Source organism: Bacillus rossius (genome assembly GCF_032445375.1).
Source record: "Bacillus rossius redtenbacheri isolate Brsri chromosome 4 unlocalized genomic scaffold, Brsri_v3 Brsri_v3_scf4_2, whole genome shotgun sequence".
Classification (NCBI taxonomy): Eukaryota; Metazoa; Arthropoda; class Insecta; order Phasmatodea; family Bacillidae; genus Bacillus; species Bacillus rossius.
Window position 1 is genome coordinate 9,613,497 of NW_026962011.1, and position 16,388 is coordinate 9,629,884.

The following is a 16,388-nucleotide window of genomic DNA, read 5'->3' on the forward strand; positions in this document are numbered from 1 at the left end:
TTAGACCTACAAGAGGAGCAAGAGTCTGTAATCAATGGAACTTTCAGAATCCAAACAAAATTTAAACTACTCAAATGTAAATTTTATTATGTACAGCTACACATAACCTCCAACTGACTACAAATTTCTACAACACATGACTAATTTATTTTATCCGATACCAGGCTAGGTCCAAAGTCAATTTTTTTTGTACCTCTCATCTACAGTTCAGGGGAGCTTCAGTGCTGATATAGCTACAGCCAAGACATGCTCAGTACCACACATCTTCAAAATCCTAACCCTTCAAAGTCGATCCTTGTTAAGCCTTACGACAAAAGTCTCCGAAACAAGAGACCTACTCTATAATTTTACTAGACATTTTTAACCTTTCATAGCACACATCGATAAATATCTTCGTAAATAAGCCAAAATATTATCAGACCACTAGCATTTGATTTATGCACATACTGTGGGTCACCAGCGTATTCATCAACACATGACCATTCAACATTAAGCTCCCCACTTACTTCCATCAGTCTACTAGGCTCCACGCAGCACACATAAACTAAAAGAAGTCAATTAACAACCTATTATTTATTTACATTCGAATATTTAACAGCATACCGTCGACTAGTAAAATAATCCTGTCAGTGAACATGTCAGCAAAGTCTACATTTATATAGAACCAGGAATCCATTGAACATTCAGAACCTAGCTACACATACACAGTGCTGGATGCAAGTTAATTCTACACTTATTTATCATCACTGACACTCATATTACATCATAGGCACTTGAGTCAACACTCATTTTCCATCATTAACATGCACACAAATGCAAATTAACCACCATCGACACTCAATGCAACCAACCACTTTCCATAATCTAATCTCAATTCGGCACTCATTTTCCAACATCAACACTCAATTCAACACTCACTTTTCATCATCGACACTCAATTCAACACTCACTTTCCATCATCAACACGCATTTTCCATAGTCGACACTCAATTCGACACTCATTTTCCATAATCGACACTCAATTCGACACTCATTTTCCTTAATCGACACTCAATTCAACACTCATTTTCCATAATCGACACTCAATTTCCATCATCGTCACCCAATTCGACACTTATTTTCCATCATCGACACTCAATTCAACACTCATTTTCCAACAACTACACTCAATTCAACACTCATTTTCCATCATAGACACTCAATTCGACACTCAATTTCCATCATCGACACTCAATTTGACACTCAATTACCATCATCGACACTCAATTCGACACTCATTTTCCATCGATGACACTCAATTCAACACTCATTTTCCGTCATCGATACTTAATTCTACATACTCTTTCCTTCTTCGACACTAATTTTCCATCATCTACATACAGTAAAATGGAAACTTTCCACACACACACACACACACAGATACATATATAAATATATTCATACTCAACTCAATTCTTTAAAGTAGTATACACATGAACTTTATTAGGACATGAATAACGACACATTTTAATAACAATTTTTAAAATTATATTTATATCAAAAATACAAAAGTATAAAAATCCGTCAGTCAATACACATTACTAACTTATTATATATACCCTGAAATTCTAAGTTCATCAAGAATAGCCCACGTTTCTTTGATAACTGATACAATTTCGTCATCTTGCGAAACAAGTAAAAGTCGCAACCTGTTCGTTATGATGTTTATAAACGACATCCTCCCTGATGGTTTTCTCCGTGAGCTTCCGATTATTCTTGACAATATTATGGTGGTTTTCTCCGTGTGCTTCTGATTATACCTAACAAGACATCAGATGGATTTCTCCGAGTGCTTCTGATTAATCTTGATATTATATTGATGGCTTTCTCCAAGTGTTTCTGATTATTCCTGGCTAGACATCTGATGGATTTCGCCGAGTGCTCCTGATTATTTGCGAGAGATCTATCTCTGCATGAAGAATTTTTTACTTACTGACTCATGTTATTTCTATTCAGAGTTAAATTTAATCAGTGAAATTCTGTTAATAAATCAGCACTTACAATATTGATATCAGGTGGATTAAAAAATAATAATAACTTTACTCAGACAAATAATATGCTTTGAGACATCTGAGAAGCATTAACATGAAAGACAAACTGTACTGTCCTTGGTGTCTAAGACAGGTAATTTTATTCAGAGTTTCGTGTAAATTTCCGAAGTCATATTATCAAATCAACACTTAAAAAATAATTTTAACAGGTGGAAATCACACAAAAACCAAAGTTCATTAATCAGACGATTACTATGCCTTGAAACAAATGGAAAAAGCTATCACACACGAAGATTTCCCTTCCCCTTGAGTTCTAGCGAAGTCCTCCTTCTGTTGCGATCGTTAGGGAGCATCCCGCATCCCACACAAAACATTGTCTACTTATACAGACAACAGAGACTGCATATACAGACAACTGATACATGATGGTTGCTAATATGTGAATAGATTATCTTGTGATTCTTGCTAGGTCATGATATTATTCACTAATTTTTAAATAAGGTCAATGTTCTTCCTCTTGAGATCTAGGGAGGCACACCTTTTTCAAGAGATCGTGAGTGAGCATTCCGTAACCTACAACCAACTTTGGATGCTTTTACAACATAATATATGAGGAAATATGAAGGTGGGTAGTAAAACTACGTGGAACATGAGTTTTTTAGTCAAAATGAGAAAAAAAAATCTTTTTTCGTAAATAATTAATGAATGTTCATACATAAAAATACGAAGTACCTAAATAATACTTTTAGTGGCTATTCAACCATTATGGAGTACATACAGTCTAGTGAAGGTACGATACTCAAATATCGATCTCGATCTGAAGGACATTGTACATACTGTAGCAAATACTTTGATAAAAGCTATAATGCTCGTAGACATGAAAAGACCGATTGTTTTAAAAGTCCATTCCGTCAAATACTAAGTTGTGACAAGTGTGGTAGGCGGATGACACGAAGAGAGAATTTAAAAAGACACTATAAAACTTGTAAAGCCAAGCTCGTTCAGGAGATAAAGTACGAAGATGGAGACGATATCCTCGGGGACAGTATGTCTTACAATGAAATTGATCGACCTAGTATTAAAAGTGATTGTGTTAAAATCTCTCCAGGTCTTGAGAAAGTATATAGCTTAAATGGTGTTGGAGATATAAGTAAGGTAGAAGATAATGAAAGTAACATCTCCAGAAAAAGTGTCAAGGCGTCCTATAGTAGACTTCTACGGACTTTGGAATATTTTTTTGGAAAATTAGCAAGTAAGCTTGTTGCCAATGATGGTACTCCAATGTCAAAAAATTCGAAATACTGGGATATGCAAGATGAAGATGTCAGTGTGTTTGATAAAGATGTGGATAGCATCGATGATGATGATGATACAAATTATCATAATCATTATTACATCGATTTTCAGAATATGTTCAGCAAACATTCGAAGAAGATGGTGTCATCAAGTGAAATTGATTATATATCGTGGAAAGACCCGAACGTGTTAACGAACAGGTTGCGACTTTTACTTGTTTCGCAAGATGACGAAATTGTATCAGTTATCAAAGAAACGAGGGCTATTCTTGATGAACTTAGAATTTCAGGGTATATATAATAAGTTAGTAATGTGTATTGACTGACGGATTTTTATACTTTTGTATTTTTGATATAAATATAATTTTAAAAATTGTTATTAAAATGTGTCGTTATTCATGTCCTAATAAAGTTCATGTGTATGCTACTTTAAAGAATTGAGTTGAGTATGAATATATTTATATATGTATCTGTGTGTGTGTGTGTGTGTGAAAAGTTTCCATTTTACTGTATGTAGATGATGGAAAATTAGTGTCGAAGAAGGAAAGAGTATGTAGAATTAAGTATCGATGACGGAAAATGAGTGTTGAATTGAGTGTCATCGATGGAAAATGAGTGTCGAATTGAGTGTCGATGATGGAAATTGAGTGTCAAATTGAGTGTCGATGATGGAAATTGAGTGTCGAATTGAGTGTCTATGATGGAAAATGAGTGTTGAATTGAGTGTAGTTGTTGGAAAATGAGTGTTGAATTGAGTGTCGATGATGGAAAATAAGTGTCGAATTGGGTGACGATGATGGAAATTGAGTGTCGATTATGGAAAATGAGTGTTGAATTGAGTGTCGATTAAGGAAAATGAGTGTCGAATTGAGTGTCGATTATGGAAAATGAGTGTCGAATTGAGTGTCGACTATGGAAAATGCGTGTTGATGATGGAAAGTGAGTGTTTAATTGAGTGTTGATGTTGGAAAATGAGTGCCGAATTGAGATTAGATTATGGAAAGTGGTTGGTTGCATTGAGTGTCGATGGTGGTTAATTTGCATTTGTGTGCATGTTAATGATGGAAAATGAGTGTTGACTCAAGTGCCTATGATGTAATATGAGTGTCAGTGATGATAAATAAGTGTAGAATTAACTTGCATCCAGCACTGTGTATGTGTAGCTAGGTTCTGAATGTTCAATGGATTCCTGGTTCTATATAAATGTAGACTTTGCTGACATGTTCACTGACAGGATTATTTTACTAGTCGACGGTATGCTGTTAAATATTCGAATGTAAATAAATAATAGGTTGTTAATTGACTTCTTTAATTTATGTGTGCTGCGTGGAGCCTAGTAGACTGATGGAAGTAAGTGGGGAGCTTAATGTTGAATGGTCATGTGTTGATGAATACGCTGGTGACCCACAGTATGTGCATAAATCAAATGCTAGTGGTCTGATAATATTTTGGCTTATTTACGAAGATATTTATCGATGTGTGCTATGAAAGGTTAAAAATGTCTAGTAAAATTATAGAGTAGGTCTCTTGTTTCGGAGACTTTTGTCGTAAGGCTTAACAAGGATCGACTTTGAAGGGTTAGGATTTTGAAGATGTGTGGTACTGAGCATGTCTTGGCTGTAGCTATATCAGCACTGAAGCTCCCCTGAACTGTAGATGAGAGGTACAAAAAAAATTGACTTTGGACCTAGCCTGGTATCGGATAAAATAAATTAGTCATGTGTTGTAGAAATTTGTAGTCAGTTGGAGGTTATGTGTAGCTGTACATAATAAAATTTACATTTGAGTAGTTTAAATTTTGTTTGGATTCTGAAAGTTCCATTGATTACAGACTCTTGCTCCTCTTGTAGGTCTAAATGAACCTTGTATGTATGATGTGTGATTAGTTGATTGAATATATAATTTAAATTCTTATTCCTTGAAATTCCTAATTTTTTTTTAAAGTAATAACAATGGTTGATGTATTGCCTTGTGTATTATACAAGCGGACACTGTTATTTAAGCGAGTCTTTGGCTGCATATAAGTCTGGTATATGAATATTGATGTGTATCCGAACTCAATGGTAGCAACGTTGAAATCGGTACAAATCCCAATGGTGGCGGGGTCAACGACTGCAGAGATCTTGACGGAGGGTCTCACGTCTTCACCGGGGTCCCTGACGACGGAGGCGATGATGACGAAGCAGATCCCTATGACAACGATGAGGGAAGCTCCAGAGATTCCGATAGTAACGAAGCTACCATCTCCAGAGATCCCGATGTATGGCTGTAACTACTGTCTCTTCACTACAAGAGACTTCAATGTGTTCATTATCGAACGCAGAGGAGACTCCGATACCTGCAAATACACCGCATTTCGTAAATAAAACATTTTGTGAGCAATTCCCAGCTTCTGCATCAGTCGTGTATACTTCAGATTCTTTGGCATCCAGTACAGATGATCTGTTAATGTCGACTGGGAAATCTCCAGCTCATGCAACATACGGGACTTCGTCGCCTACAACAGCAGTGCACATTGAAAGTAATATACTTTCCGAGCCGTCGGTGACTAACGGTCTAACGACGAGACATCTGTGTACGTACTGTAGCAAAAGTTTTAAATACCGACAACATGCAAGAAGACATGAAAATCATGTCTGTAGAAGAAACGTTAATCGATGACATTTCCGTGTGAGCCATGTGGTGTACATTTCACAAACAAAAGTAATTTGATTAGGCATTGTAAAAGCAAAGTTAATTTGCAAGTTGTACATCGGGGAAGCGATGGTAATTGTGATGAGTATCTCTATCAGTGCCGCTACTGTGGTAAACGTTTTGAACGAGTACGAAGTACACGCATCCATGAAAGGCATGGCTGCAGAAGAAATCTTGACCGTGTAAAATTTCTGTGTGAGAAGTGCGGTGTACAGGTTACACGAAAATTTTACTTGAAAAAACATTAACAATTTTGTAAAGACGGGTTTCTAGCATAATTTCTGGCCCTCTAAGGTGTTTCACTCCTGATCTGATGTAACGTGATCTGTATGAATTATTTGTATTTTTTCACTCTTAATACGAACTATAATAATTTATTTTAATAATATTGAATGTCGCATGGACTGAGAAATGTAAAAAATATATACAGTGTCAGATTTTAATGTGTATAAATGTAAAATTTTAAATAAATTATAGAATTAAAGAATTTTTTATATATTTTTCCCTAACCTGCATCGTTTATCTTAATTCAATAAACTACATGTGTCACGTAATTTAGGTTGGATTTGAAATGTCCGTTTTGACTTGTTTGTGTGTATTCTTTTTTTATCAATAATGCTGAAGACTGTTTTTTTTTTGTTAAAATTATTTTTGACTGTGTATGTCCTCTGCATTCTTAAGATTTTTATGGGAGATGTTTTGGTAATGTGCTGGTACAGGTAATGCCGTAACATTAGAGCAAATCTGATAGGAACTTGATTTATTATGTTTGAGAAATAATTTATTACTCCCCGAAATAAAAATAACAGACTTGTGGGAAATTTATGGTCTTAAATCGTAACCTGTCATATATTGGTGTACACTACAGAGGTGATATTAAAAAATTAAAGAATGTTTATCAATTGACCACACTTCGGGGTATGCTGGTGCACTGGATGGTCTGTATCAGTAAGATTCTGGATACTTGGAAAGCTGTTCTTCGTCCAAGTAACTCACTCCTTCGTTGCTGATTACTAACATGAATTTTTACAACATGGGAAAATGAATGTATACTGGCTAAGGTCTTGATTTAAAATATTTTGCTGCTTATAATTATCAGAGTATTGAGTATGGTATGTAGGAATCGACTCCTCTCGTATATGTGCTATACATTTATTTTTGTAGGTAGCAAGATATACATTCGTAGGCTGATTTTCTGCTCTGGTTCAGTGATGTATACTTTGAAGTGGTTCCAGCAAGTACTTTACGTATGCTGGATTACGATTTCACTGGAGTTTTACGTGAAATGAGTGGAAAGACTAGCGTCGTGAAGTGTGTATGACTCGAGCAAAAATATGACTGCCGCAGCATTCTGCAAGCTTGCAACTCCTGCGTGAGGGGTCAATGTTCATTTGCAGGTGATGGTATGCGTGTCTCGATCGTGTAGTCTCTGCCTCTATCCTTGAGATTTTTTTTTTTTTTTTGAGGTTGACGTGTTTGAATTTATGTACTTTTGACTGGTCGCACGTGAATAAGTTTAAATTCGTATGCATTGGAACATATTTTTCTACATGAGGTAAGAAAAATACATAGATGCTACATTGACTGAGATAGGTATCGAACCCATGGTTCTTACCCTATGAGTGACTAGCACTTGTTTGACCTATCTCCACTAACCCTCGTTTACTTTGTGATATAGATGGGACATGGTTGTTTTCAGACAGATGATGGTTAAAATGTCTTGGACAAAGTGTCCTTTGTAGAAATTACTATGTGTGGTAATTATTTTAGTCGAAGAGATAATTTAATAAAACATGTAAAAATAATGTGAAGGTTTTTCTAATGTGTAAACAAATCATTGATAGAATGGATTTGTATGTAGAACTGGTAGTATACCACATCTCTTGAAGAACACTGTATGGTATATATAATGAAAGACTCTTGGGCTCAAGAAACTAAACTATAGGTGGAAAGGATGATGCGGTTCCTATGATTAAATGAAAGGAACTTTGATGATTTTTTTTCTATATACTAAGATGATTTAATTGAGTTTGTGATGATGGGTTGAAGGATTAAATAATAAAACTGGACTGATAGGCTTTTACAGAAAATGAGAATGGAGCTCACAAGATCATAGATTGTGGTACATCTCTGACAACTGAAATGTGGAAACGATATCATAAAATGAGTGATATTGATGCAACTCATGATAATATTGATGACAGCTATGATGATGATTTACATCTGTGATAGTGACACGGACGCGGAGATTTGAAGACAAATAATATTATTAATATAGAAAAGATGGAAGCCTTAGCATGCCGATCGTGACGAGAAAAAAATATTGAAGGATGTTGATGGTATCGGGAAGACTGAAACTAATGAAGGTATCAACACTGTGAAAAGTGAGAATACATTCAAGCCTATATTTAGCAGATCCTCCATACTTTGTATAAATGGTGGACTCCTGAAAAGGAAGCATACAGACGATGAAGACACTTCGACATCAACGATATTGAGTTCTTGCAGTAATCTGGGTGAAGACGTTGTCTTCTACGGTGATTGCTACAGTGACTCTGAGGCTGTTTACAAGGCATAGACTGTGATGCAGAACCTAAAGCTGACAAGATCGAAGAATGTGGTGGTGCCCTGAGACCGAAGCGATGGAAACGTCGTGTTATAATAAATAAATCTGATCAAGCTTGTGATGATCGCTGGCTAGATGATGAAAGTAACCGTGAGGATGGTGTTAAAACGGAAGACACCAGAGATCATAATATTTATAATAAACATACAATGAAGATGGTGACAGAAGAGATTGATTCCACATCATGGAAAGATCCAAAAATATTGGTTGTCCGGCTAAGAGTGATGGTGGCATCTGTTCGTAGAGGGAACTACTCGCATATCGTGGAAGTATCGACCATACTTAAAGAACTTCGGAACGCTGGCTACATACAATAATCATTTGATTAACTGTCATGTGTGTACTAATGAAAAATAAAATGAATTATTTATATTTGAAAAAAGTATGATTTATTTCTTGTATCCTGATTTCCAAATAAACCTGTGTTTCCGCTACTGTATGTGTGATCATTCCGTTTCCTGTGTGTACTGTGTGTACGTTCCGATTTCCTGTGTGTACATTCCGTTTTCCTGTGTGTACATTTCGTTTTCCTGTTTGTACATTTCGTTTTCCTGTTTGTACATTTCGTTTTCCTGTTTGTACATTTCGTTTTCCTGTTTGTACATTTCGTTTTACTGTGTGTACATTTCGTTTTCCTGTTTGTACATTTCGTTTTCCTGTTTGTACATTTCGTTTTCCTGTTTGTACATTTCGTTTTCCTGTTTGTACATTTCGTTTTCCTGTGTGTACATTTCGTTTTCCTGTTTGTACATTTCGTTTTCCTGTTTGTACATTTCGTTTTCCTGTTTGTACATTTCGTTTTCCTGTTTGTACATTTCGTTTTCCTGTGTGTACATTTCGTTTTCCTGTGTGTACGTTACGTTTTCTGTGTGTACTGTGTGTGCGTTCCGTTTCCTGTGTGTACGTTCCGTCTCCTGTGTGTACTGTGTGTACGTTCCGTTTCCTGTGTGTACGTTCCGATTTCCTGTGTGTACTGTGTGTACGTTCCGTTTCCTGTGTGTACTGTGTGTACGTTCAGTTTCCTGTGTGTACTGTGTGTACATTGCGTGTTGGAGCCGAGTAGACTTGTATCCATGTAGCTTCATAGACATGTAGTTTCGTAGTCATGCGGTTTTTTAGTCATGCAGTCTCTCAGCCATGTATAACTCGGAACCAGCTAGATCCTTTTAGACTCGTAGCCTTGTAGCCTCGTAGTCTCTTAGACTCGTAGCATTGTAGCCCAATATCATTGGAGCTGTTGAAAGAAAAGGTAGTTGGAGCATTTGGAGCTGTTGGAGCCATTTGGAGGCTGTTGGAGCATTTGGAGGCTGTTGGAGCATTTGGAGCTGCTGGAGCATTTGGAGCTAAGAAGTAGTCGTTGCACGTCTATGCAAAGCTAAATGTTTATAAGTTTGCTGGCTTTCGCAAGTGATTCTGTAGTAGGATAGAAATTGTGTAATAAATATTATGTTTGTAAAAGACTTTGTGGTGTTTTATTTCTCTAACCGAACGCTTTTCTGGTATTTAAATCAAATTTATTTTAGCTTCGTCCAGAATCGTGCCAAGGACCCTAGACGACCTAATTAATCAGTATATTGTTTGCAAATTTATTTTTTAAATTTTTAACTTTTTCCTGAATTTTTAGTTTAATTATTACGAAAATTCCAAGATGTTGGTCTTGATGTCGGATAGGATGATGGTAGTAGAGGTTTTAAAGTCTCTTAAGAATTTTAAACATGGATTATTGAAATTATTATTATTTTTTTTTCATAAAATTAAACATTATTGCATCATTCAGGGATCGAACCAAGGACTGGAGCGGATCGAATCAATATGTAAGTTAATGAGTGATTTAATTAATGAATTTTGGATTTTTCCCGCTTTTCTAGCTACATTATTACATGATTTTAAGATGGCTGCCGAATTTCAAGATGGCGGGGGCACCTCGGTAATAAATGATTACTGCACTGTTGCGGGTTAGAATAAAATCATCCAGATGGAAATGTACTCTATAATACAAGTACACACACAAGATGGTGTACTCCGACAGGTGGTAGCTCCTGGTAGCATGTACTGAACATAAAATGTCGGATCCATGATGGACGACAAGGACAAAGTCAAATTTAAAGGACAAAGTCAAATTTCAAGGTCAAGGTCAAATTTCAAGGTCAAGGGCAAATTTCAAGGTCAAGGTCAAATTTCAAGGTTAAGGTCAAATTTCAATGTCAAGGTCAAATTACAAGGTGAAGGTCAAATTTCAAGGTCAAGGTCAAAGGTCAAAGTTCAAGGTCAAGGTCAAAGTTCAAGGTCAAGGACAAATGTGTGGTGACTAGATACTTATACTAACATGGTATCAGCACTCTCTAGTGGACGAAAACAAGATGATGATCTCCAGCGGGTGATTTCAAGATGGCGGTCGTCACGAAAAGTGCAACGGTGGTTTAAAGGATTTTTTTATTATTTAATTAGGTTGATTAATTTTTTTAATGATTTTTGAAATTTTTCCCGATTTTCTAACATAAGAATTACGGATTTTCAAGATGGCGACCATAACGATAATTGCAACAGTTACGTCTTAATACAAGACGTTGGTTCTGTCTCGAACAGGTGGTGCTATTATTACTTTAAATTAAAAAAATTACAAGTCCAAATATGCATGTTATTTTTTTTATATACCTTATTTAATTTTCAGTCTGGTAAATGTCTCGATAGCCGAGCGGTTAAAGGCGTATGTTTTCCAACCTAGAGATCAGAGCTGTGATGGTTCGAATCACAGCGTTTCCAATATATTTTTCATAAAAAAATAAATTTAATATGTCGATAAGGATCATAATAGCTCTGGTAGGTAATGGAACATCGACCTTATGTGATGAGACAGAGCGACGCTGGCGCTCTCTAGGAACAAACGACGGAAACAAAGTTGTCGGTATCCAAGATGGCGACCTCCAGTGGAACAGAAAAAAAAACAAGAGCGACGATGGTGCTATCTAGGAACAAACAACTGAAACAAAGTCGACTATCCAAGATGGCGGCCTCCAGTGGAACAGAAAAAAATCAAGAGCGACGATGGTGCTATCTAGGAACAAACAGCTGAAACAGAGTCGTCGGTATCCAAGATGGCGGCCTCCAGTGGAACAGAAAAAAATCAAGAGCGACGCTGGCACTATCTAGGAACAAACAGCTGAAACAGAGTCGTCGGTATCCAAGATGGCGGCCTCCAGTGGAACATAAAAAAAATCAAAAGCGACGCTGGCGCTATCTAGGAACAAACAGCTGAAACAGAGTCGTCGGTATCCAAGATGGCAGCCTCCAGTGGAACATAAAAAAATCAATATGGCGACAGAGATGAAAATTTCATCATAATGAGTGGGGCGCTCGATTTAAATATGTCGGATCCAAGATGGCCTCCGTGATCTACTTGTCCCGTTACGTTGTGTCCCGTTACGTTGTGTCCCATTACGTTGTGTCCTGTTACGATGCATTCAAGATGGCGGATCCAAGATGGCGGATCCAAAATGGCCGCCGGGGTCAAGGTCAAGGTCAAAGGTCAAGGTCAAAGGTCAAAGTCAAGGTCATCCAAGATGGCCGCCGTGACGTCACAATCCAAGATGGCTGCCGTGATCTACTTGTCCCTTTACGTAATGTCCCGTTACGCTGTGTCCCGTTACGCTGTGTCCCGTTACGCTGTGTCCCGTTACGCTCGTCCAAGATGGCCGACGTGACGTCACAATCCAAGATGGCGGACAGACAATCACAATCCGCACCATCCACAGCCAGAAGCCAGTCCCAGTAGCCCCATTCATATACTACTATCTGTTTTTTTTAAATTTCAACATATTATATTTTTAAATCTTTATAATGTATTTGTACAGTTTTTTAAATTAAAATTGTTTGTTTAAATACTCTATTAATAAATTAATTCTTAACACATATTTAAAAACAATTATTTACTAGTGTACTTATGGGGAAAAAATGTGTCTAATTGTTTTGCACATGTAGGAAGGGACCTATGTATCAGATTTCCCGGTACCGTTTCGTTTTCTTATGTACTTATAAAAAATAAAGTTTGTGACAGATAGAGGGGAAACCACACATTCGAGGCCTTCTGTGTATTATACATAGCGTTTATAAATTCGTTATATATTTTTAAAGGGTGATAAAACACAACTAGACAATAAATGTATATTATGCTCGGAACTCAACTGGTGAATCAATTTTAAGGGTGCTCTCCAGAAACCTATACCTATAAACACACAGTTCACAGCAACCGTCATTTTTGTTCTGTGTATCTCCAACCACAAGGATGTGAAGGCCGACATGCATCACATGTCCTCGCTCGCGGATAGCAAAGCAATGGAGGCACACAGATTGTACCGTGAACATTTTCCTACAACACGCACATGACGCTTGCGTCACTGTTGTGACGTGGCATTTGGTTTTTGGGAGTCGTGAATAAAATATCTCCCTTAAATCCATCAGATTCCTGTCATTCCGTATCTTTATGTCTTGTTTGTCATAATTTCTTAACACAATACGTACCATCCTCTCTAGCACTTCATCGGTTGAGTTCTGTGCATACATCGCAGGGTGACTTGTTTGTTATGTTCTATCACCCCCGGGTAAATTTCGAAGCATCTTTTAAAGTGGTTGATACCAATTAAAATTACAAATCCACATTAGTTAGGTTTGGAGTTACGAGGTTTGCTAATTCACTCTTTGGACCTTTGGAGGTGAGGTTTCCTAAAGTGTAAATTGTGCTCCATAAAAACGTTTCCCAGTTAGGAGACTTCTAGAAACCATGAATAAGATAATTCCGCAGAGCTTAATGCAAAAAGGTAAAAATTGACATACAGTGTAGTCAAGAGTTTTGCTTATTAGACAGACGATATGAACGTATGTGTGAATGTATGCATGGATGTATGTATTAACGCACATAAATGTGTGTTTGTACATATGTACTCACATTTAATTAGCTTGTTGTGTAAGTCAACTTACGTTACATAAAAATATGGGGAGATTTTTGGTAATAGCCACGAGAAATTTTGTTCCAACGTATGAGGATTTAAGATAGAATTTTCTGTAGCTGTCTACATCTGTTTTAAGTATAGCAGCAGTGATTTTTTCCACGAAAACATTTTGTTACAAGTTGTGCTTCAAAACATGTAGCGTCGCCTGTATTTCGTGATTGGTTTGAGTTTTCCTCAGATACATATCTACTTTAACAATCGAATCACAGCCATTCCTCGTGGAAGCAAACGTGTCGCGAATTGGCCAGGCCAAATATAAGGAATGGCTTATCTGGAAGGCTTATATGGAAGGCCAGCTGACGCTGGCATATCGCGTTGCATTCTAGTCTAGTGCCGATAATTTCACGAAAAAAACACACCACCCCTAATTTTAAGGCAGCTAGAATAATTGTAGTTCCGCACATTCTATGAGAGGTCATGTGGTTGCAGTGGGCAAGCAGAAGGAGTGCTTAATCGGTGGCAAAGCCTGCGACTGCATGAAGAAAGTAAGTAGAGTCAGGGATACCTGCGATGTACAAATCCTTTCGTACACATCAGAATACGTGCGTTCTAGTAACTACGGTAATAATTAACGTAACAAAAATACTTGTCCCAATTTTCAAATCAGTATGTTTTCCAGTTTTTAAAATCTTAAGTATCTTTGTTGCGTCACTTGATACATTTACGTCACGCTTTCAACAAAAAAAAATCCTGAAGTTACACGAAGGCAAGTATTCGGGCGTGTAAGAAATGATTTGTGCCACGTAGGCTCGAGTAAGTTACTTGGTGTGAAATATAATGTGCAGAACAAGCTGATTCATGTTATTAATATTGGGTTTCTGTTGTTTTGTGTTTTCCAGTCCGGTGTTATGGATATTATGATGCAAAATAAACGCCCGAAATAAGGCTTTCGATCTCTTCACCTCTCAAGCAACTTAATGGTTATCTTGTTTTTATTGTAGTAGGATTCATGCTAGTTCTCAGAATAAAACTACCTGATGAATTAGTGATTTTATGTGTTCAAATAAAACAACGCCGCCTCTACAGTCGTGTTGTAAGTGTGGTAACTTCAAAGTTTTGACGGACGGACTAAATAATTTAAAACCTACAAATGTCGGCAAGGATTTTAGGTGTCAAATCTTATATTAAAATGTTTTTAAGATTGTTGAACTGTTTAGTTGCTGCTATAATAATTTTTTAACTCACGTTTGAACATATTTTAAAGTTTTTATTTGAAACAAAAACGGTTCTGGTTACAGAAGTGTAATTTGGTAACTCAAAAATGTTTAACTAATCACTAGAGTGAAAAAACTTAAGTCTTAAGCTCAGATGATGATGGATTGTACAACATTAATTTTCTCCAAAATTTAAATTTCCTCAGTAGTTAGCAGCGTTAAAATGAAAAAAAAATAATATTGAATATTGAGTGTTGTAGATAGCTGGGCGGCTGACAGATGGATTGATGAGAGACGGACTCAGCTCAGACTGTTTGCTTAGTCAGACAACACTGCGACACAGTGTGCCGCAAACTGAATAGTCATCATAGCTATTGCGGGCCTCGTGGTCCGTGTGCCAGAGCCGAGCATCGAACCAAGGGCCAGCGAAGAGTTCCAGGCTGCGGAGTGCCGCCCACTGCCTCAGTTTATGTGTGGATGTCTATGAGAAAAGATGATACTGGGTTACTTCTAAAGTGTTGTTAAAAATTTGTTTCTTTGGCGGGATCGCGGTAGGGACTCGAATACACGTGATGCTGAGGGCAATGCGATGACGCCATCTGGGATACACTATGTTGGATTCTATAACATTGCGCCATCTTGGAATCGAGTGCCCCACTTCCCGGATGTTGCACTTTTCGTTACCATTACATCATCGAATGCTCCACTTCCAAACATTGCATTTTCAGTTACGGTGGAAACTGCCTACATTTTGAATTTATGATGTCATGGTCGCCATTTTGAAAATATGTAAATATTTACACATAAATCCGGGTAAAATTTTAAAATTAAAAAATAAGTATTTAATTATAATTTCAATACAAAACGCACTTCAGTCCTGGATTCCTTGGTTCAAACCCGGTGAGGGCAAAAGTAATGGCGACATATCCTGCCTCCACGAAGGTCACCAGCAGAGTGACCTCCCACCACTACTACCAAGTCAGATATTACAGCATATAGTATGACGTCACATTCGCCATATTGAATACGTCATCTTTTGTTAGTGTGCTGGAGGCAGCCATCTTAGGTTATGACATCACAACCACCATATTGTTTTTGTCTGCTGGAGGCCACCATCTTGTTTTCAGCACTTGCTACTAGGACCACTAGTGTCACATAATACACACATCATCAGCTAGAGGGCGCTGCCACCATATTTGTCAGCTGTCTCAAGGCATAGTAATCGATTAAGTAATAAATCTTTTTGATATGTTTTACAGACAGTTGCCATTTTATGAGGGATGCAGGATGCTCATTCATAATCGCAAGAGGGTGGCTTCACAAAATCTCAATGGGAAGGGAAATTGTCTTGCATGATAGTGTTTCTCAGATTTTTAAGGCATAGTAATCGACTTTGCAATGAATCTAATTTGTTAGGATTCCACATAATACAAATATATTGTTAAATTCTGATTTTGTAAGAAAAATTATTCAAGCAAACGAAACTCTGAATACAATTGCATATCTCATTAAAAACATGCACGCACTAATTTTTTTCTTAGAAATAACTAAACGCACACTAGAACACCAACAGAAGTCTTGCC

At 37.1% G+C, this 16,388-nt stretch overlaps 1 protein-coding gene across 1 annotated transcript in view; it reads left to right on the forward strand.

Moving 5' to 3' along the window:
• LOC134541905 (uncharacterized) overlaps positions 1-14,640 on the forward strand; it is a 138,816-nt gene extending 124,176 nt beyond the window's left edge. Inside the window, exons 7-8 of the mRNA XM_063385643.1 lie at positions 14,081-14,136; positions 14,491-14,640. Of these exons, the coding sequence (XP_063241713.1) occupies positions 14,081-14,136; positions 14,491-14,535 (101 nt within the window). The 3' untranslated portion in view covers positions 14,536-14,640. The remainder of the gene's footprint in view (positions 1-14,080; positions 14,137-14,490) is intronic.
• Positions 14,641-16,388: the final 1,748 nt, after the last annotated feature.